This window comes from Stegostoma tigrinum, chromosome 2, assembly GCF_030684315.1.
Source record: "Stegostoma tigrinum isolate sSteTig4 chromosome 2, sSteTig4.hap1, whole genome shotgun sequence".
Taxonomy (NCBI): Eukaryota; Metazoa; Chordata; class Chondrichthyes; order Orectolobiformes; family Stegostomatidae; genus Stegostoma; species Stegostoma tigrinum.
In genome coordinates, this window is record NC_081355.1 from 116,775,548 (window position 1) to 116,800,254 (window position 24,707).

Below are 24,707 nucleotides of genomic sequence, written 5' to 3' on the forward strand. Positions count from 1 at the left end.
GAAGTTACCCTGCTCTGTCCGGACAAACCTCAGGGCATCTCTCTCCCACTGCAACTCCACCTATCTTCTCCTCTATCCATCTTCAATCCGCCTGCCCCTCTCTCCCTATTTATTTCAGAACCGTCTCTCCATCCCACTTTTCTGATGACGTGTCTAGGCCCAAAACATCAGCTTTTGTGCTCCTAAGATGCTGCTTGGCCTGCTGTGTTCTTCCAGCTACACACTTTGTTATCTCGGATTCTCAGCATCTGCAGTTCCCATTATCTCCAATCACAATGATGTGGAGGTGCCGGTTTTGGACTGGTGTGGACAATGTCAGAAATCACATGACATCTGTATAGTCCAACAGGTTTATTTGAAAAAACAGAAGCTTTCGCAGTCTTACTCCTTCTTCAATGTCACCTCTTCTTTACACAGATAAAACCTTTAGTTATCTCAAGTCAGTGTCTTCAAAGGAATTCAGGGATTTACACATACATATTAATCAGTTAAAACCTTCTAACTAATTAAAGATTTAACAGCATCTTAGGTTTGTTTAGTACATCCTCATCAGTGGAGTGACCCTTTGGTCTTTTACTTATAAATTCTGTGTCTGATGCCACCCCTGTCAGTAATACCTGAAGAAGGAGCAAGATTCCGAAAGCTTGTGTTTTCAAATAAACCTGTTAGGCTATCACCTGGTATCGTGTGATTTCTGAACAAGGAACGAGAGTGGGCCATTCGGTCCTTCAGGCCTGCTCTGCAATAGGATCATGTTTGCCCTGTTTTTAACTTCTACATTCCTTCACACCCTAGATAATCTTTTATTGTCTTGTTTATCAAGAATCTATCTACCTTTTCCTCATAAATGTTCAAAGATTCTGAATTTTAAGGAAGAAACTACATTGACACTTGACCGTCTGAGAGAAAAAGTTTTACCTTTGTATTAAATGTGCCAACATCCTGATTTTGAAATTATAGCCCCTTATTCTAAATTCTCCAACATTGTAAATCATCCTTTCCACGTCAATCTGGCTAAGCCCCCTCCGGATCTTACATCTTTCAATTAATTCACCTCAAATGTTTCTAGGGGCTGCCTGTGCTGTCGAAGCTTTCCTCAAAAGGTAATCCACTTATTCCAGGTATTAGTCCAGTAACTTGCTAAACTGCTTCCAATGCGTGCCGATCCTAAGGAAATCTAGAAGTTGTGGTCTGAGATATCCTATTGCTCCACATGGTGCATCTCACCAACACCTTGCTGATGGATTAAGTATTGGAATCCATGTAAAGGTGTGAAGTTCTGCTGTTAATCCACTAACTGCAGCAGAAAACAATGAGGTTTAATCATTCAGGCATAAGTGAATTTTTATAGCATGTTAAGTGATAATTACACCTTAGAAATCTCCTTGGCTCTGAAAGCTTGATTTTATGGGCAGTGTTCTGTTCCTTCAGAAGTTAATGTTGGAGATTTAAAACTGTTTTTTTTTCTTTCACTTTTTCTATCTACCTCTCTCTTTCTCTCTGTCTATATCTCAGTCCCAGGTTTCCTTTCCAATCTGTATTTTGTCTCATGTACATATTTTGCTGCTGGTAAAATTCACTCCACTAAAGTATCAGGTAGTGATCATATACAAAAAAAAATTGTTTTTTGGCTGTTATTACACCTTTTTTTGGCTCCTGTATATCTCAATAACAAATCTGTAATCTAAAAAGCTTCACTGTTACACCAAACATTTTATTAACTGGCCCCCGTGGGTTCTGTGTCGATGACATATTCTGGTTGATCAAGATGTCTGCATAATCATTATAAAACGCACGCTGAATAATAGGAATGTAATGCAGGGATATGCTTTACTTACGGCATAAATCACTTAAAATACCTAAAATAAAACTTAGTGGCAGAGACCCTTCTCGCTCACACCCTTAACTGCTGACTCGTACACTGCGGAGATTGCAATAAGTAAACTTTCAGTATCTCAGGTATATAATGTTTGCCAGCTTATCGAGAGTGCCTATCATAAGATGCCAGTAAAAACAAAGTTTGCTGCACTTGTCCTGCTTGTGCACACATACTGGTGCAGGGCTTCAATTAGGATCTCAAATTACTATCCAGACTGAAAGACAGCCCTTCTGACTGTGCAGCATCTGGTACTGCATGGGATTGCCAGCTTCCACATTTAATTACAACGTGAAGAATTGATGGTATTTAGTATTTCACCAAACTGTGTGATCACTGGCCACACTATTTGGCTTTGGTGGCTCCTTGCTTCAATCAAGTATCACAAAGAATGAATTACTTAGAAGCATGTGAATTGCTGGTTTGTTGGCAAAGTGACAGTTTCTTCTTGGCAAGGTCCCATAATTAACAATGAGATGAATGAAATAGCTTTTGGTAAAGATGTTGGTTGAGACAGGGGAAAATTAATTTACCCCTTTTCAAATTGTGCCGAGATGCTTTGTTCATCCAATTACAGCTTCAGTTTTATGTCACATTTAAAGATGCTTTGCATTAAACATAGGTTATACCAGATCAGCTGCCCATTATGCCTGTCTAATTTTTAAGTCCAAAATTATCCACATCATTTCCTGGCATGTAGCTCCAAGTTTCAGTGTTCTAATTCAGGTTGTAGAATGTTTATCAACTGAAACATGCTGATACATACATGCTGACAGATGAGAGCAGCTACTTAAGGTCATAACCCAAACTGAGCTCCATGAACATTCCTATCAACTGTATTTTCCAGTCTCTACTAAAATTTAGTAGAAAAGTGGCCATAAGTAAACAGTTATTTGATGATGGCAGAAAACATTAATGGACTATTATCTAGATTTGTGCTGATCTGAAGATCTAGTTCCTTTAGAAATAGATTACTGAACATTATTGCGAATTGATGATAATAGCAAATTTTCATTTGAAGACAGCAATGAGGAATTGATGTAGCATTCAGCAGCTTCTAAGTGATTCATTTATTCAGGTCAGACTTTGCATAGTGAATTTATCAAAGGAAGATTTCAATGGATCATTAAACAGAGCCACATTTGAAGTGAAGGTTTCTGCTTGACAGTATGGGTGCAGCAAATAATACTCTATATATTGCAGTAGAGTAGTGGAAAGATGAGTAGACAACCAAAGAGTGTGGAGGGACTAATTGGGCCTAGTTTTATCAGTGGGAATACCTCAACAGAATGCAGGGTACATGAAGAAGTCACAAAGATCCAGAGAACAATGTGGATGTGGGAACATCTCCCAGGTAAGTTCAAAAGCATGCCTTGTAACTAGTAATGCTAGACTGATAGAGGATACAGGGGCTGAAAAATAATAATAGAAGAATTGACAGTGAACCTAATGTAGCAAAAACAGACATTCAGAACACATTGGACACAAAATGTTAACTCTGTTTTCTCAACACAAATGCTGCCACAACTGCTGAGTCTCTGCAGCAATTTCTGTTTTAGTTTCAGATTTCCACCATCCACAGTTCTTTGTTTAGTTATTTTATAATTAAATGGAGATTGCCATATACATGATATGACATACTAGCCAGTCAAATAAGTTACATATGTCAGAACGCCACGATATATTCAACCTTAACTGACCTAGCCCACCGTAATTACAGCACTAAAAGAATTAATGATCATGATTTACAACTGTACTTCAGGATCACTCAGAAATGACAGAACTGATTATTGTTGTTCGTACATTGTAAAAGTCAGATCTTAAACAGTGCCACAAAAATTCTGTCAGTCAGTGTATTTTATATTCCAATAAGTTCTGTGTTAGGAAGGAATTATCAACCAAGTAGCTACACAGAGGTCCTTCATCTCTCCGAGTGCCTTGTTTTGATCTGACAGAAATGTGCACACTCACTGACTTTCTGGATGGTCCTATCTTTCTAAAGGTGCTGGTTTCTGTTTCTGCCTCCTGAGCCATAGGTTACCTAGTAGTGAGGCTTTGTTACCCTCTGCTACCCTCGTTGACCTATAGCACTGAACTGTTCCTCTCAGGGGCTTTTTGGAAGCCTCACTTAACTGCATGTAAACACATTTCCAGACACTGTGGTGCCACTCATCTTTACCAGCACAGCCCCATTCAGGCCTGCCAGTGCTACTCTTCATTCATAAAACAGTGTGATGAAGTAGGACATCGGTCACTCTCATAATACAGTGATGCATTCAGATTGTACTTTATCGAACTGGTGGTAATTGGCGATGACAAAAATGTGGAATACCATAATAACTGATATCAGTTCTTTCTGTTTGATGTTCCTTGGTTGTATTTCGGGTTGTGGGAGTTATTCTAATTTAACTATGCCTTCCATAAGTGAAACGTGGGGGGATTTAAATGGGAGCGGGATGGCCATGTAATGGTGCAGGATGATTCAGGGTAGGTAGCCTGTTCCTTTCCTGAACATTTCCAATTAAGTAGGAAGGATTGATTGTAGTCTTCCTGCCCAGAAAACACATTGAGGCCGGACTAGTTAATATATTTAATAAACTTTAAACTTTATATCATCACTGCTGATATTCAACTAGTTTCAGGTGAGTTTCCAGGTGAATCTGACAGGCATGCATCCAGCCTAGTGAATGGAAGTTGTTCATACTGCCTGAGTAGCCTGTGCCCCAAGAAAAGACCAACCAGAGAATCCAGTGCAGATCCTCCTCCTGGGGCCTGTTGCCATGCCAACACTGACAATGCTGCAAAGATTGGAGAATATTGGACACTGCCAGAAACTGAATGGGTCAGAGGTAAAAAGTCTCCTTGCAAGACCTGGAAGCCCAATCAGTGACTACCTGATTGGGACTTAATACCAATAGACAATTGGCACTGTGGTGTTTCCACTGACTCTCCAGTGGGTGGACAGCCCATTGCGGCAACCATTAAATTCCACATGTGGTTGCCTCACACAGTGGTTGAGATAGGTATAATGCATTCTCACTTCTTGTCACACATTTCTTAACGTTGGATATTATACTGTTTTGTTAAGCATAGAATTATTCCTGTAATTGTTTCTCTAAGTAGCTGAACAAGAATATTCACATCATTGCAACAGCAATGGGAAAGTCAGACAACATTTGACATTTGAAATTCTTTGCTCCCTGATAATTGGATGCTGTTATTCTCAAGTAGAAGCAACACAGAATAATGTGCACAGTGTCATGATGCTGATTTGATTCCACTAACATGTATTGATTCTGTACGCTGAAGGTATTGAAAGAAACTTTGGAGGGAGGGTTTGAACTAGATAATCGATACTACAAGTTGAAATGTGCTACATTATAGGAAAAGTTATTTGTATCATTTATTTCCTTTCTAGTGAATTTGACATATTGTTTGCATTGATCAGTTAGTTTTATACTTGTTGATCATATCATTTTCACAGGAAAAAATGCTAATTAGTTTATAACTGTCATGACGCACAAGCCTTATGCTCAGTTTTGCTTGTGACTCATGCTGATTGTGTGCCATGATGCGAATATGAAAGTAAACTTAGGAAAAGGTCAAAACAGAACATGTTACAAAAATAATAATCTCTTTGAGAAAAAAAACACTTGTAAGACGACCCCCCCCCCCGCCCAATATAGACAGGTTTTAGAAACAGCTCAGAAGAACGTGGCAACGACATGAGTTTGCGGAAGAAACTACAAGTTTTGCAAGTAACCCTGTGGAACACGTTTAATCAGCAGGTCAGAACAATGTGACTCTCAGTGGTAACATTTCGTGGTGTTTATGCTGTAATAGAAGAGGTCAAAGTGCAAGTACAGAAGTGCAGCAACAGTTGCCTTTGTAAAAGACAGTGAAGAGATATTTTAATCTGTTCTGAAGAAATATGACTTTAAACATCTGATTTGAAACAACAAATAACTCATCCATCACAAAACTTGCACTCAGTTTGGTGACTGTATTGAATTTAAAACTTTTTAGAGATGAATATGATCCTGGCCTGCTGGACTATAATAACTTAAACTGAGCATTGCACAGCAGTGATGCTCTGATATGTGATATCTTGTTTAAGACAACAGGAAATTTGATTCTGAGATTTTTAGCATTATCCAAGAGAGCCAGTGCAAAGCACAATAATTGCTGGCACTCTCTAATTTCCTTAAAAAAGACAGTTTTTTTGATGAGATACTAGCCTTCAGAATTCTTTTGCTGTGATTTTAGTGTCCATTTGTTTGCATATTGATATCTGATGCAGCAGGTGGTATAATTTCCTGCATGTTTAATGAAAGTGTCTTGTGAAAATGATGAATGTGTAGAAAGTATCAGTGGAAATATGCATTATTTCAGGATGTGTAATGTACATTGGATCAAATGGAACTTTGTACAATTTGTGCCGAGTCACACCAACTTCCCTCACTCTCCAGAAGAGTATTATTATTGATAGCCTTCAGTCATTGGATCAGCTTTATCATTATTGTATCAGTATTTAATATTCAATTTCTTGTATTGATTGATTTATTGTTGTCACATGTAATGGGATATAGTGAAAAATATTGTTTTGTGTGCCGTACAGGCAGATCATACCATACAAAATGCATCAGGCTAGCAGAACAGATTGCAGAATGTAGTGTTACAGCCACAGAGAAGGTGCAGAGAGAGGTCTCAACATTAATGTTTGAGAGGTCTATTCAAGTCTAATAACAGTGGAAAAGAAGATTTTCTTGAATGTATTCGTATGTATATTCAAACTTTTATACCTTCTGCTCGACAAAAGAAGGTGGGAGAGAGAATAACACGTGTGAGAGCAATCTTGATTATGTTAGACCATGAGACATGGGAACAGAATTTAGGGCATTTGGCCCATTTAGTGTGCTTTGCCATTCAACCATCGCATCATCCTCTAACATTTCTACCACCTACAATCAGACCTCACCACCAAAAAGATATTTCCCTCCCCACCGCTGTCCAGTTCCTGCAAGTTCCATTTACCCTGTGACTCCCTTGTCAGCTCTACACTCCCCACTGACCTCTCCACCACATCCGATACCTTTCCCTTGCCACTACATCTCCCTTCCCACCTCTGTCAAAGGCTCCAAACAATCCTTCCAAATCCAGCAGAGATTTACCTGCACTTTATCCAACCTGATCTATTGTATCCATTGCTCCCTGTGATCTCCTCTATATCAGGGAGGCCAAACGCAAACTCAGGGACCATTTGGCAGAGCATCCATGCTGTGTACGCACCAACCAACCCGACCTTCTGGTTACCATCCATTTTAGTTCTCCCTCCCACTTCCCTAGTGACATGTCCATCCTTGGCCCCCTCCACTGTCAGAGTGAGGCCAAATGTAAACTGGAGGAACAACACCAGGTAGTTTGCCTTGGAAGCCTTTCCCCTCCTCCTCACCTCTCTGATCTGATCCAACCCGTCCATCTTCCTACTCACCTATCCACTCCATCCTTCCCACTGACCAATCACAATAACCTCCTACCTGCATCCACCTATCGCCATCCCACATACCCTCCCCCCAGCCCCATCCCTCTCCCTGTATTTACTTCTGCGCTCCCTTCCTAACCCCAGTCCTGAGAAAGGGTTTCAGCCCGAAACATTGATTTTTCTGCTCTTCGGATGCTGTCTGACTTGCTGTGCTTTTCCAGCTTCATATCTATTGACTTTAGCAGACATGTAATCTAGATCTATTGGTGTGAGTTGGTGCTTGTTATGGGATGTAATTGCCTAACGTTTATCAGATGTCAAATTGAAGTTAGGAGATTGATTGACTTGGACTTTCATGAATAGGAGTAAAAGAATGGCCTTCAGTGAATGTTAGTATGTCATTTTGTGGTAATATATATTTGGAAGACACCTCAATGATATCCTTTTGAATTTATCCAAATGTATGCGACATGATTTTCACAGTTTTATGGCAGCACGATGATGTTGGCCAACAAGAATCCTGTAAACAGTCCTAAGTATGCTTGAATCTATAGCAGTGAATATAGATAGTTAAAAGCTAGCGTGTGTCCTAATAACACCACTGTTTCAGTCACTTCAGCCATGTTTTATTCATCTATAGCTGTAAAGACCACAAAATAAGGTCATGGTTTCTCTCAAAACATTTTTGCCAGCACCATTTGGACAGGATTCTTTACAAAAATGTGTCTTTTTTAAATTCATTTACAGTATGAGGGCATTGCTAGCTAGGCATTTATTGCCCATCCCTAATTGTCCAGAGTCAACCACATTGCTGTAGGTTTGGAGTCACATGTAGACAAGACCAGGTAAGGATGGCAGAATTCTTCCTGAAAGGGCATTAGTAATCCAGATGGATTCTTCTCCTGACAATGGATTTATGGTCATTGTTAGATTCTTAATTCCAGATATTTTATTGAATTCAGATTTCATGACCTGCTGTGGCAGGGCTTGAACCAGGGTCCCTAGAATGTTTTCTGGGTCTCCAGGTTAGCAGTCCAGCGATAATACCACTAGGCCTGCGCCTCTGCTATAAAGGGAGTCAAATATTTACGGAAAAAAAAAATCATGTCCTTGTAGCAACAGACAACACGCTACTGAAATTGTGTTAGTGCCAATTCCGTACAAAATTCTCTCTGGAAGTGCAAAAGACGCAGCAGATCATTATCGTGTCCAATACTGGGGCAGTCTCAAAAATATCAAACCCAGCAGATAAATTTTCTGAAAAATGCAAAAGAATTTCATGAGATTCAGCAAATCTGATCAATTCCAAGAAAAGAAATAAGAAATGTATTTCTTTCATGAGATGTGCCCATCACTAATAAGGCCTGTGTTTGTTGCCCGAACATAACTACAAACTGAATGGCTTGTTCAGCCATCACGTTATCATGGCCCTAGAGTCATTTGTAGGCCAGACCAAGTAAGGATAGCAAACTTTCTTCGCAAAAGGATATTAATAAAGTTAATATACTTTTTAAATGAAAATTGATGGTAGTTTCATGGTGATTGTTGCATTTGCCTCATTAAAACAATAAATTTAATCAAAATGTACTTCCTTGCTTATAAATCATTTTGCCCCATTCTGTAGTTATATAATGCGCTTGACAAGTGGCAATCTTTTATAACTCTTTCGTAAGCATATTCATTGAATTTTCCACCAAATTTACACCTCCTCAAAAGGATATTCAATGTCCCATTCTTTTATGAATCTCATTTTCTCTTCCAGTTTCAGACATTCTGCCTAAAAGATACACCAGTTGACAAGGTCCCTAATCTTGTGTTCAGCTGCTTTTTATGCATTTATGCTCAATGAGTAGTTCCAGATTTGAAATTTCTGTTTGTGTTCCCTTAATTAATAGAATATGTCATGTTACCTCACATCTGTCTGTTTTTATTCTAGGAGTGTTCTACATGTTTAGCCAGAGGTTGCCTTCAGATATCTTGACAGGTCTCAAAAGCTATAATCACCGATGGAAGCGACAGCAGCCACCCAAATCAGTGGATACGAACAGAGCTAGTCCAGAACAGGACTTTGCAGATCCGACTAAAATCTTTGACATTCAACGTGCTGAGGACAATAGCAATGATACAAAAATTGAGGTATGCTTGTTATAATGAAGTATTATAGAGAAACTATGTCATACATATTTTAAGAAATGCTTTAGAAATGTTATAGATGATCTGACATGGACAGAACTTTATGCACTTTATTGCCGTTCATGATCATTATGTTTTGTGTCTGAGACATGTGTGTTTTCTTACCTTTCAGAGAGATTGCCCAACTCGCAAATTTGCCAGCAGCAAGCTTTATGTCATTTTTAAAATTAGCAAAGTTATTTATTTCCCCACACTTGCCTCGAAGGTTTAAATTAGTAATATCTTACTTACTTGACTTATACACATTGTCCCTTGCACAAATTTAAATACTGATGAGGATAAACAATATGATTACAAATGTACAGTTGTCTTAGTCTCTCCTTTATAGAAGGCCTGTAGTTCCTTAGAGGAGTTGCTGCTTTGACTGAAGCAAATGCCTTGAACTGCTGAGGATTCTCCTTAATATGTAAGGTCATTTGTACTCAAATTACCATGTAATTGAATCCCACGTGAACTAGAAGTTAGGGATATTACTTCTTCCACGTTTTAGGTTTTGCAGTTTCGCACTTTGGATGATCAGTTGAATTGCAGCTGATTCAATTGTTTTTCTAATGGACACTATTCAATTCTTACCATAAAGCAGTTTTCTGATGTGTTTTAAAAACATATGGAAAGCATGGTCTTCTCGTGGTCACATCCACAAATTCAAAGTCCTTTTGCCGAATTAAAATTGATAGTTTGGTAGATTATTCATCCTCTGTGGTGGCATTCATGCCTGGAAGGTTTTACAGAGCCCAGGTTTTTGTGTGTGAAAGACCAATTCAATTTGAAATTTTCGCTGTTGATTGCTTTGCAAGAAAAGTCATTGGATCAGCAGGATCAGCATCATTCTGGATGGTCATTTACTTTCCTCCAGAGAAAGGGGAGTGCTTCAATCCACAAAAGAACTTAGATGGTCCTCAACCATATTTGTGCATCCTTCTTGTGGTTATATTTTAAAATGTTAAAGTTAGTTTAAGGTTAAAGAATTTCAGAATGTACTGGGTCATAACATAATAAATATTAGAAAAACTAGTGCTACTCCTCTTTAGCATTTCAGACACAGCCATTGATTTATTTTGAGGAAAGCTGTCATTTTTTGGAGTTATTAATAAAAGCGGTTAGAATCAACACTGTTGTTTAAAAACTCCCACATGTCTTGGGGTAGAGGTTAGGCAGTGCCCCAAAATTCCTCATGATTCCAGTGGTGATGGTTGGAACAAAACAGGCCAAGAATCTTCCTCGATAATTCCTTGATTACATTGTTATGAACAAAATTTGGCATGACAAAATATGTATATTAGGCAGGATGCCCATGTTCTGGGTGCACCGTGGTTTTCCAGCTCTAAAAGAGCAATGTTCTCTCCCAACTGTTTCTAGTGTAGAATGAATGACCAACCTATGCCACCTAATCAGAGGCAGGCAGTGCGAACGGGTAAGATGATCACCGGTGGCACTGCAAGAGACTCGAGGATGAGGATCATTGCTGGAACCAGACAAAAGTGATTTGAATAGGATTGCCAACACCAGTCATGAAGACCTCCCAAGGGTAGTGGTGAATTTCAGGAAGAGAGGGTTGCTGGCTTCCTGCCAGTCCCTCCCTTTCCATCGATGTATTCCTCTGCTGGATGAAGTAAACCCTTCACTGTTAGGCTGCAAACATTGTACCAGGGTTTAAGTGGTGGTGTGTCTACATTGTGCCTATCCATCGCTGTGACTGAATGCCACCACTGATGGGATGAGGCTGCTAAGTGGCTATCAGTGGCAATGCAAAGGTTCAGTTGGCCACTCAGTGAGAAGACTGCCCTCGACCTGTTTCAGCCCAAACTTGATCATGGGGTGTTTGGCTAATGATGGACTCCCACCTCAGGCCCTGTTACCCCATCACACAGCCTGCACATGAGGGGAGCTTTAATTTCTGCCATATATCTCCTCCTACCCTTTTGGTTAAATTTTAGTTAGTTTTTTTAAACTTGTCAAACTGAATATGGTGTTATGGTCCAAACACTACAGTTTTGACTTTAGGACTTTTACAGATGTTGCAATTTTCTTTCCTTGGGACGAGGGCAGTGCTGGCTAGGCCAGCAATTATTACCCATCCCTAATTGCCCAGAGGGCAGTTAAGAGTCAACTACATTGCTGTGGGTCTGGAGTCACTTGTAGGCCAGACCAGGTAAGGATAGCAGTTTCCTTCCCTAAGGATTGTTTTTTTTGAACAATCAGCAATGGTTTCATAGTCACCATTAGACTCTTAATTCCATTTATTTTTGGTTTGCCATGGGGGGAGTTTGAATCCAAGTCTCCACAGCATTAGCTCAGTTTCCTGAATTAACAATCTAGTGATCATACAACTGGGCCATCACCTCCCCTTAACTATCATTGTCTCTTTCAATTATTCTAAGTAGCCTGGCTTTCTACAGATATGAAGAATATTGCTGGAATTTTGAAAAATGTTCCTACAGCCAGAAATAGATGGTGTATTCAAATCTTCCTCTTGAAATGTCTAACTCAGGTATAGATTTCTCCATATGTACTGACTGCTGGTTTCATAGGTAGAGAAACAGTAATTAGATACAATCTGCTGCCAGAAATGAACTGACACAAATCACAGTAACTAGCACAATGGAATGCAAAAGAAATTAACAAGGGAGGATAGGTCATGAAATCTGTGTTTTAGAGATAGTCGGAACTGCCAATGCTGGAGAATCTGAGATAACTGGAGGACAGCAAATGTGGTTCCCCTGTTCAAGAAGGGGTAATTATAGACCTGGTAATTATAGACCAGTGAGCCTTACCTCAGTTGTTGGTAAAGTGTTGGAAACGGTTATAAGGGATAGGATTTATAATCATCGAGAAAAGAATAAATTGATTAGGGACAGTCAGCATGGTTTTGTGAAGGCCTCACAAACCTTATTGAGTTCTTTGAGAAGGTGACCAAACAGGTAGATGAGAGTAAACCGGTTGATGTGGTGTATATGGATTTCAGCAAGGCGTTCGATAAGATTCCCCACAGTAGGCTATTGTACAAAATGCGGAGGAATGGAATTGTGGGAGATATAGCAGTTTGGATCCCGCAGACAAGGGTGGAGCAGTGGTAGTATGGTGCACTGACCTCTACATTGCCAAGGCCAAACGCCAACTCTCCGACACCTCCTCCTACCGCCCCCTCGATCATGACCCCACCCCCGAGCACCAAACCATCATCTCCAACACCATTCATGACCTCATCACCTCAGGGGACCTCCCACCCACAGCCTCCAACCTCATTGTTCCCCAACCCCTCACGGCCTGTTTCTATCTCCTTCCCAAAATCCAGAAACCTGCCTGCCCTGGTCGACCCATTATCTCAGCCTGTTCCTGCCCCACCGAACTCATCGCCACCTATCTGGACTCCATTTTCTCCCCTTTGGTCCAGGAACTCCCTACCTACATCCGTGACACCATCCACGCCCTCCACCTCCTCCAGAACTTCCAATTCCCTGGCTGCCAACACCTCATTTTCACCATGGACGTCCAGTCCCTATACACCTGTATTCCGCATGCAGATGGCCTCTAGGCCCTCTGCTTCTTCTTGTCCCGCAGGCCCGACCAGTCCCCCTCCACGACATCCTCATCTGCCTAGCCGAACTCATCCTCACCTTCAACAACTTCTCTTTCGATTCCTCCCACTTCCTACAGACAAAGGGGGTGGCCATGGGCACCCGCATGGACCCCAGCTATGTCTGCCTCTTTGTAGGTTATGTGGAACAGTCCCTCTTCCGCACCTACACTGGCCCCAAACCCCACCTCTTCCTCCGGTACATTGATGACTGTATCGGCGCCGCCTCTTGCTCCCCAGAGGAGCTCGAACAGTTCATCCACTTCACCAACACCTTCCACCCCAACCTTCAGTTCACCTGGGCCATCTCCAGCACATCCCTCACCTTCCTGGACCTCTCAGTCTCCATCTCAGGCAACCAGCTTGTAACTGATGTCCATTTCAAGCCCACCGACTCCCATAGCTACCTAGAATACAACTCCTCCCACCCACCCTCCTGCAAAAATTTCATCCCCTATTCCCAATTCCTCCGCCTCCTCCACATCTGCTCCCACGATGAAACATTCCACTCCCGCACATCCCAGATGTCCAAGTTCTTCAAGGGCCGCAACTTTCCCCCCACAGTGGTCGAGAACGCCCTTGACAGCGTCTCCCGCATTTCCCGCAACACATCCCTCACACCCCGCCCCCGCCTCAACCGCCCAAAGAGGATCCCCCTTGTTCTCACACACCACCCCACCAACCTCCGGATACAATGCATCATCCTCCTACACGTCCACCATCTACAATCTGACCCCACCACCCAAGCCATTTTTCCATCCCCACCCTTGTCTGCTTTCCCAAGAGACCACTCTCTCCGTGACTCCCTTGTTCGCTCCACACTGCCCTCCAACCCCACCACACCCAGCACCTTGCCCTGCAACTGCAGGAAATGCTACACTTGCCCCCACACCTCCTCCCTCACCCCTATCCCAGGCCCCAAGATGACTTTCCATATTAAGCAGAGGTTCACCTGCACATCTGCCAATGTGGTATACTGTATCCATTGTGCCCGGTGTGGCTTCCTCTACATTGGGGAAACCAGGCAGAGGCTTGGGGACCGCTTTGCAGAACACCTCCGCTCGGTTCGCAATAAACAACTGCACCTCCCAGTCGCGAACCATTTCCACTCCCCCTCCCATTCTTTAGATGACATGTCCATCATGGGCCTCCTGCAGTGCCACAATGATGCCACCCGAAGGTTGCAGGAACAGCAACTCATATTCCGCTAGGGAACCCTGCAGCCCAATGGTATCAATGTGGACTTCACCAGCTTCAAAACCTCCCCTTCCCCCACCGCATCCCAAAACCAGCCCAGTTCGTCCCCTCCCCCCACTGCACCTCACAACCAGCCCAGCTCTTCCCCTCCACCCACTGCATCCCAAAACCAGTCCAGCCTGTCTCTGCCTCCCTAACCTGTTCTTCCTCTCACCCGTCCCTTCCTCCCACCCCAAGCCGCACCTCCACCTCCTACCGACTAACCTCATCCCACCCCCTTGACCTGTCCGTCTTCCCTGGACTGACCTATTCCCCCCCCCCCACCACCTCCCCACCTATACTCTCCTCTCCACCTATCTTCTTTTCTCTCCATCTTCGGTCCACCTCCCCCTCTCTCCCTATTTATTCCAGAACCCTAACCCCATCCCCCTGTCTGATGAAGGGTCTAGGCCCGAAACGTCAGCTTTTGTGCTCCTGAGATGCTGCTGGCCCTGCTGTGTTCATCCAGCCTCACATTTTATTACCTCGGATCGGAAATTGGCTTGCTGAAAGAAGATAGAGGGTGGTAGTTGATGGGAAATGTTCATCCGCATGGGTCGGTGTTGGGTCCACTGCTGTTTGTCAGTTTTATAAATGACCTGGATGAGGGCGTAGAAGGATGGGTTAGTAAATTTGCAGACGACACTAAGGTCAGTGGAGTTGTGGATAGTGACGAAGGATGCTGTAGGTTGCAGAGAGACATAGATAAGCTGCAGAGCTGGGCTGAGAGGTGGCAAATGGAGTATAATGCAGACAAGTGTGAGGTGATGCACTTCGGTAGGAGTAACCGGAAGGCAAAGTACAGGGCTAATGGTAAGATTCTTAGTAGTGTAGATGAGCAGAGAGATCTCGGTGTCCATATACACAGATCCTTGAAAGTTGCCACCCAGGTTGACAGGGCTGTTAAGAAGGCATACAGTGTTTTAGCTTTTATTAATAGAGGGATCGAGTTCCAGAACCAAGAGGTTATGCTGCAGCTGTACAAAACTCTTGTGCGGCCGCACTTGGAGTATTGCGTGCAGTTCTGGTCACTGCATTATAAGAAGGATGTGGAAGCTTTGGAAAGGGTGCAGAGGAGATTTACTAGGATGTTGCCTGGTATGGAGGGAAGGTCTTACGAGGAAAGGCTGAGGGACTTGAGGCTGTTTTCATTGGACAGAAGAAGGTTGAGAGGTGACTTAATTGAAACATATAAAATAATCAGAGGGTTAGATAGGGTGGATAGGGAGAGCCTTTTTCCTAGGATGGTGACAGCGAGCACGAGGGGGCAACGCTTTGCCTGCAACGGTAGTAGATTCGGCAACTTTAGGTACATTTAAGTCGTCATTGGATAAGCATATGGACGTACATGGAATAGTGTAGGTTAGATGGGCTTGAGATCGGTGTGACAGGTCAGCACAACATCGAGGGCCGAAGGGCCTGTACTGTGCTGTTATGTTCTATGTTCTATGTTAACAAGGTGCAGAGCTGGATGAACACAACAGGCCAGGCAGCATCATAGCAGCAGGAGTGCTGATGTTTCAGGCCTAGACCCTTCTTCAGAAAAAGAAGAAGGGCCTAGACTTGAAATGTCAGCCTTTCTGCTCCTCTGATGCTGCTTGGCCTGCTGTGTTCATCCAGCTCTGCACCTTGTTATCTCATGTAATCTGTGTCTTTCTTACTCTGACAAGACACCAGATCACTGCCGTTCCAGATGGGATATCCAAAACTGTCAATGTCCCATGTGAGGAGGGATGAACTGGCTCCCCTTCCTCAGTCTCCTATCCCTCTCAGTTAGTTGTGCATACCTTGCATACCTTCTCCCAAAGCCAAATGAACTTATGTTTCATCAGTTGGCAATTTAACCAGGCATTCTTCAGTGAATAAAAAGACTGACTTTATTCATTCGTACATGTGCAGCACAAATTGACATGACTTAGAAAGAGGAGGTGATTTCCAAAAAGAGTGAATACTTAAACATGTGGCCGTGGCAGTGGTTACTGATAGCATTGACATTGGTAGTTGAACAGTTGATTTCCGAGATGTTTGGTTTTGGGCTCAAGTTTCTTTGTCTTGATTCATGTTTTAGCGGGTTTACAGCATCTAGGGTCTTGCCATGTAACACAGAGGTGACTCTTTGACTTTGAACTTCACTGGGCACACTGACTGTCAAACTTAAACAAGTATCCAATAAAAATTCAGTCACAGTTGTCTCCATCTGTGAAGTTGGAAATGGCTTCTTAACCCAACCCCTTGTGTATTCTTCAAAGAGAAAATGCAAACTATGCCTGTCATTTGGGATGTAGTATGAAAGGGATGGCCTGCAGTTGAGCAGAAGGATGGTTTGACACTTGTTATCTTCATAATCACAAGGGATTACAGTTTGGGCAGTTTGAAGTTTCTTTGACATCTTCAGGTGTTACATCCAGTTGGTCTCAGACCTGCAACTATCTTGTCTCTGTAGCAGTCCTGTTTCAAACACATATATATTAGAATTAAGGACTAAAAATGCCCGTTGTATTTTAGGATTTCAATCCATTATTTAACTCTCTTTCAGGTCCGTTATTTGCCTTACTAATCTGTCGAATAAAAAATGGAAAGGTAGGGAAAGTGGTAGCAATTATAAATGCTGGTCTGCATTCTTTGATCATATCATCAGGAAGGGTGCTTCTACTCTTTATAGTTCCTCATTTGAGTAAGTATATGTTAAAACTTTATGCTGTCAGTGGTGGCCTAACAGGGTTTCCTAAAGGTACAGCTACTTTAGCCACACGTAGCGTGGGCATAGCTGACTGTCTCAATTTCTAGCAAATTGAATTTTGCAATATTTTTAACCTGATTAAAAACGTAACAGCCAAAGTTGAAACTTCAGTTTTTTTTCTCTTCCTTCTGACAGTAATCAACTAAATAATTTGTATTTAATCAATATGACTGAATCTTGATCCACTGTATTGTATTTCACAAGGCTTGTGAAAGGATGTAATTATACCACTCCATGACCCATTTAATCAGCTTTGCTGTGTTGATAAACATCATCCTATGGTTTACTTTGTAATTTTCTCCTCTTCCTCCCTTCTTCCGAAGGTGTTTAACACTTGCTACATTTCTAGATTTCAGTTCTGCTGGCCAACCTCTCAGACTTTACCCATGTTATTTTAATATGTAAAGCAAGCGTTAGCAGCTTGTCAATCACAAGAAGCAATCCAGCCAATTACAATCCTATTCTCATCTGATTTCTACAAATGCACACTTGGAACAGGCAGCGCTACAATTTATGTTCTGGCTGCTTAGCTCCTCTTCTTCCTTGTTCTTTTGATCCCTCTTCTGTCAGTAATATTTTATTTTTGTTTATCTTCTCTTAACTTACTAAAGGTTGATGAAGTTACAGGGTAAACAAGGACTGTGTCACTATACTTAGTTTTCTCAGAGTCAACCAAGACTCTGGCCTGAATGACCTCCTTTTGTGAGATACATTTCCATAACTCTATTTTTTTCTTTCGACATCTACTGTTTGCTGCATGCTCTCAGTATGTTTTGGTTTAAGCAATCAGTTTTTTTATGTACCAAATGATAGATAGTGATTCATGGTAGGTAGTATTAGCATTACCCTTCCTCTGAAAATTATACATCCTTATTAAAAGGTAATTACATGACAATACAGACATTGATTATTTAGCAGTTAAATATCCCTGCTCAGTAAAAATGATTTTCTGTGTAAATAATACACAATTGTCAGCTTTCCATTCATATTTCTGACTGATTCAATTGAATTGATCTGTTGAAAATGAGGAACTCTATTTTTCTTCAGTCTTGTGTACCAAAGAAATCTTGAGGGCATTTTTAAAAATATGTTTGAGAGATTTATGGAAACTGTCATATATTTTTAGTTAGAAATATTGAACCTTCATTCAGGGAGCCTGTGAAAGAAAATAGTTAAAATAAAAGAAAATAATTAAAATAATATGAGCAGAACAGTTTAGCATTCTAACAAATGCTCATTGTTGGTTTTTGTTCTGTTACTTTACAGCAGCTTTGAAATGCAAGTCGTCTTCAGTGGAATGACTGTAATGCATAGTTTTCATCATCTTCTCCCCCTTTTGGGCTATTTTCGGGCTTTCTCTGTGGAACAGTGTCTTAAAAGTAGCATCCATTGAAGATTGCTTAACAGCGTACTTGCAGACTGTCAGCCGTAACAGAGATTCAACAAAAAAATGCTCAGAAGTGTGGAGGTGTTTTAGTTTTTCTGTAAAATGAAGATCAATCACTTTTACACTGGAGGTTAATTGGTCCCTGTTTCGTTCTTATTTATGATGACTGATTTATACCAATTTGTAGCCATTCTGGGTTCAGTCAGATGTGGTAGATACAAATGAATGACCCATTTATGCAGAAGTATTTCTTTCAAGCGTGAGTAAATATAGTCAAAACTATTCTAATTTTTCATTCACAAAATGTTTTTTGCCCCAAATGGCTATTATTTTCACTGATAATGAAATGAATTTATCTGTCGATTCCCATTGTCCAGAGTGATGCTAGCTCTGAATGATTTCCAGGGAATAGTACAGAATGAGGTATAGTAAAATATTAATTATTTAGCTTGACAATTTATTATTCCTTAAAAATCTGTGGAATTGTTTGTAAGGCAGAGCTGATGCTTTTAGCACAAGAATTTACTTACCTTCTCCTGATTTTGCAGTGTGATAAACTGGAGAAACGTGCTCACCTAACTTGAAAAATTGCTGTCTTTCTTATCATCTATCATTTTACCTTTTTGCTACTCTTTAGAGAATTGAGTCTGTTCGTGGTAAAAGTAACAAAGTATCCCCAGAGAGTGTCAAAATAGGCACATTCTCCATGCATTCACTGTCCTGTGTCATAAATAAAGCACGATCTGGCATTTAATGCACATTTTTAACTCAGCTTTTCAAACATATTCATAAATTGTGGAACACTGTATCTAAATAATCGGATTTCTTATTAGAAACATGTCTGCCAACAGTCCGCAGATTAAATGTTGCTGGTCAATGCATAAAGTGGGTCTTAGTAGCAGGAGGTCATTCCAAAGTGAAATAATTACAATATGAGAAGACCTTAACCATGTTGAAGGCACCGAGTAACTATTTCAGACGAATATCTTAAAAATGGCTGAACCCAATTTCAACAGGATATCATGCCCCAAGATTGCTCCTTTATTTTCCTGATAACAAAGTGTGGAGCTGGATGAACACAGCAGGCCAAGCAGCATCTTAGGGGTGGGATGAGGTTAGTATGTAGGAAATGGAGGTGCGGCCTGAGGTGGAGGAGGGGACAGGTGAGCGGAAGAACAGGTTAGGGAGGCAGAGACGAGCTGGGCTGGTTTTGTGATGCAGTGGGGGGAGGAGAGATTTTGAAGTTTGTGAATTCCACATTGATACCATTGGGCTGCAGGGTTCCCAAGCGGAATATGAGTTGCTGTTCCTGCAACGTACAGGTGGCATCATTGTGGCACTGCAGGAGGCCCAGGATGGACATGTTGTCTAAGGAATGGGAGGTGGAGTTTAAATGGCTCGCGACTGGGAGGTGCAGTTGTTTATTACGAACCAAGCGTAGGTGTTCTAAAAAGCGATCCCCAAGCCTCCGCTTGGTTCCCCGATGTACAGGAAGCCACCTATGCTCAGTTCTATGACTATCAGACATGTGACTATTTGATATTGTTTAAAGTTGAGATGGGTTGTAGCCTGTGATCAGATAAAACATCCCCTGCCTCAGCCTTTGCCAACATCCTGAGAAAAATTCTCTGTGACACCTGAAAAGCTGAAACAGCGTGTTTCTCTAAAAAAGGCTTTTTGAAGACATTCTGTCAACATCCTGAAGGACCTGCATCTGAAGCCAATCAAGCAGGAAAGCCATGTGTATCTAGTGTCAACCATCTGTGTCTAGTGACAACTATCTATGTGTGCCAGGACACCAGACTGGAAGATGTCTGGAATATTTCACAGTTTACTCTTTCATTCTCTGAGAATTAACAGCGATTTTGGCCAAATGTTTTTTTCTCCCAAGGCTAAATTTCTGCAGTGAACGTTTCCTTATTTACTTCTTTTGTGTGATTTTTTTCACAGATTCATAGAATCCCTACAGTGTGGAAACAGGCCTTTCGGCCCAACAAGTCCACACCAACCCTCAGAGCATCCCATCCAGACACATTCCCTGAACCCACCTCATCTACACATCCCTAAACACCATGAGTAATTTAGCATGGCCAATCCACCTAGCGTGCAAATCTTTGGACTGTGTGAGGAAACCGGAGTGCCTGGAGGAAACCCATACAGACGCAGGGAGAATGTGCAAACTCCACACAGACAGTCACCCGTTGTTGAGATATTTAGAAGGTTAAATGTTGGAATTTAAACATTCTTAATCAATTTTAAACACATTATGACACACACAGAGAACGATAGAGAAACTCAGCACGATTAACAGCATCTGTGGAGAGAAAAACAGATAACATTTTAAGTCCAGTGTGACTGTCTTTCACATGCATTCTTCATACCAGACCCAAAACATAAGTCTGTTTCTGTCTACACAGATGCTGCCAGATCCTCTGAATTTGTTCAACATCCTCAGTTTTGTTTCAGACATCAAGCATCAAGTATTTGGCTTTTATATGTTATGGCTCACCTTTGGAATAGGTGAGATTTTAACTCAGGCCTCTTTGACCCAGAGTTGGGGACAGTACCACTGTGCCACAAGAGCCCCCTGGGTAAAGACTGAATGAAGACTAAAAGAACTGCAGATGCTGTAAATCAGAAACGGAAACAGAAATTGCTAGAAAAATTCAGCAGATCTGGCAGCATCTAGGGAGAGAAATCAAAGTCAACATTTCAGATCAAGTGACTCATTCGACCCGAAATGTTAGCTCCCCATCCCAGGGAAAGGACACCTACCATTAACTCTATCTGTACCTCATTATTTAATAAACTTCATTCAGATTGTCTCTTAACCTCTTACTCCCCAGTGAAAAAAGTGCCAGTCTATCCAGCCTTTCTTAATAACTCAAATTTTCTCTGGCAACATCCTGGTAAATGTCTTCTGAACCATCTCCAGCTTGTTAATATCATTCCTTTCACTGGGTGACCAGAACTGGACACAGCATTCCAGAAGAGGCCTCACCAATGTCCTGTACAACCCCAACATGACTTCCCAACCCCTATACTCAAAGGACTGTGCAATGAAAGCAAGAGTGCCCAACGCCCTTTTAACCACCCCGTGTATATTTGGTGCAAACTTCAAAGAATTATGTACCTGCATCCCACGTTCCTCTGTTCTATAACAGTACATGAGGCCCTACCATTAATTGTATAAACCCTCTCCTTGTCTGTTGCACAAAAATGCAATACCTTGTGTTTATCCAGATTGAACTTCATCTGCCATTTTTCAGCCCAATGCCCCATTTGATCAAAATCCCTCTGCAATCTTAGAAAACCTTCTTTACTGTCTACTGTGCCACCAGGTTTGGTGTTGTCCACAAACTCACTAACCATGCATTCTACATTCTCATCCAAATCATTTATGTAAATGACAAACAAAAGACGACCCAGAACTGAGCCCTGTGGAACACCTCAGGTAACAGACCTCAAGTGTGAAAAGCAAACCTCTACCACTACTCTCTGTCTCCTACCATTAAGCCAATTATGCATCCAATTGGCAATCTCACCCTGAATCCCAGGTGACCTAACCTTACTGTTTCGTCTACTATGTGGAACCTTATCAAGGGCTTTACTAATATCCAAACAAACAACGTCTCCTGCTTTGCCATCATCAATCTTTTTGGTAACTTCCTTGAAAAAAAACTCAATCAAGTTTGTGAGACATGATTTTCCTTGCACAAAACCATGCTGACTATCCCTAATGAATTTTTGCCTTTCTAATTGTCCATAAATCCTATCTTTTGTATTCACCTCTAACCCACAGCTCACGTCAGATTCACAGGTCTATAGTTCTCCAGTTTCTCCTTACAACCTTTCTTAAACAAACGTACAACATTAGCTGCCCTCCAGGTATCAGGCACCTCACTTGTGGTTATAGTTGATGCAAATAATTCTGCAAGGGCTCTCATAAATTTTTCCCTAACTTCCCAAAATGTTCTGGGATACATTAGGTCAGACCCTGGAGATTTATCCACCTTTTATATTCTCTAAGACCTCCAGAACTTCCTCTTCTGTCATGTGAAATGTTTCTAAAACATCAAAGTTTATTTTGCTGCACAGTCTTGGCTCCATTTCTTTCTCCACAGTAAAAACTGACATGAAATATTCACTTAGTATCTCTCCCATCTCCCGGGGTTCAACACAAAGACGACATCCTTGGTCTTTAAGAGGCTCTACCCTCCCTCTAGTTACGTCTTGCTCTTAATATATTTGTAGAATCTGTTTAGATTATCCCCAAGCTTATCTGCCAAAGCTCCACTTCTCCTCTCTTTCTGTCTAAAGTCTTCCTTAATGGAATGAGCAAATCTCTCGGCTAAGATACTTGTCCCTTTCCAATTTAGGTTAGACCCATCCTTTTTGAACAAATCTATCCCAAAAGACATTCCAGTTGTCCAAAAACCTGATTCCCTGAACAATACACCAGTTCTTAGCCATTGATTTATCTCCTTTAACCCTTTGTTCTTTCCCTTGTTTAAGTTTAGCCAATATTTATACATCCATATTTAAAACTATGTTAACAACCTTTCCATCTTTGACAAATGAGTCTTGTTCTCATAACAAACAAATAATTTTTCTTTTGTTTAAAAGAAATCAGGCTGATGGATCTTTTTGTTCTGAAACCATTATAAATAAACAATATACTTAGCGAAATCAGTAACTGGTAAAGCATATAAATAAATGTGACCAGTGGATTAGTGGGGAAAAAAAGGAGACTGCACTCCTCCAATCTTGGTCACAATGTAAAGTTGTGGCTAACTTGGGATAATCCAATGCTGCAAATGTACAATAGGAAGAGGTTCTTAATAAGCAAAAAGGTATACAGGAAGGATGCCAAAAATCATGTGCATTAAAGTGCTTCTTATAGAACCAAAATAGTTTTATTCGTTTTGAAGGCTTTTTCAGAGAGGGAAGATTTATCCCTTAGCAGGTTTGCAAAAATTCACCAAGGTTACTCTAATAGCAAAGTTGGAGTTAGAATTAAAAGTTGGGGCTAAGAAAACAGATCTAATTGAGGTCATTTGTGAAATGGCAAGAAGGAAAAAGGCAATCCAAGTGGTGATTCAGTTGGCTGGAATTCAGTTCCAGATGTAGCAGCTTGAACTTAAAAGAAATGATAAAGAAATAGGAAAATTTAACCAGGAAAACAGAATTGGAAAGAGATACACTTCAGACAGAAAAAGGCCAAAGCAAGATCTTTTCAGTGGCTAGAACAAGAATTGTTCACGGAAAAAGGAGAGACAAGAGGGAGGCAGTGAGAAAGCACGGGAATACTGACTTAAGAAACTGGAACTGAAAATAACAGATGCTTCTGACAGAGATTTGGATGGGGAGTTGTCTGCATCCAATCCTAGGCCCAGTGGGAGATGTTGAAATTTGTCTGCAAACCCTCCTGAAGGCTGATTCAAGGGATGTAAATACATTTTTATTTATTTTGAAAAGGTTGCTTGACAGATGAGGTGGCCAAAGTGAAATTGGACAGTAATCAAGCTGGCTGTCAGTAGACTGATCAGCAGAGCTCATGAAGTTTTTGTACCATGTTTCCTGAGCAGGATGCACCAGATTATGAGACAGTAAAAAAAGATTATTCTTGATGTGTGTGAATTGTTCCCCAAGGCTGCCATGCAAAAATTTCAAAATTTTCATAAGCAGCGTAGACAGGCTTAGAAAGAATTTGACAAGGTAGAACAAAATAATTTTGATCTTTTAGATACAAACATGTATGGGAAAGGCCTTTATAAGATCTCTCCTGGAAGTATCTAACAACTTCCTCCATTAGCAAGTGCCGATATAGAGAATGAGAAGGTCTATAAGTGATGTAAAAGAAGTTTAAAATTTGTGTACATGCTCACAGTGGTAAGCCAGACACAGTACACCAATTCAAAACTTCTTTTGCATCACCCCAACAAAATCAAGATGGAAAGAAGGTGTGAGAGTGAAAGGATGGCAAGTAGCCAGAAATGAGAAGGGACAGCTGGGAATGCCTCATGATTCCCTCCTTGGGACACAGAAGAGGGTGTTGAGGCTGGGGGACTTCCCAAAAATCTTGATGTTTCCATAGCCACAAGGGGTGACTCCTTTGTGTGGATTGCGAGAAGCTGCATGGCAAACGGGGGTTGGGATTTACTGGGGTACATAAGGTCAGTGCAGACAAGGGGCCTTGAATGAGAGTTCAACAAT

At 41.3% G+C, this 24,707-nt stretch overlaps 1 protein-coding gene across 4 annotated transcripts in view; it reads left to right on the forward strand.

The window, feature by feature from the left end:
• The window catches only part of plxdc2b (plexin domain containing 2b), a 351,187-nt gene that overhangs the window by 115,432 nt on the left and 211,048 nt on the right, over positions 1-24,707 (forward strand). For all 4 annotated transcript variants that reach the window (XM_059638778.1, XM_048551267.2, XM_048551286.2 and 1 more), the window contains exon 2: positions 9,295-9,494. In XM_059638778.1, coding sequence (XP_059494761.1) covers positions 9,306-9,494 — 189 coding nt within the window. In that variant the 5' untranslated portion in view covers positions 9,295-9,305. The remainder of the gene's footprint in view (positions 1-9,294; positions 9,495-24,707) is intronic.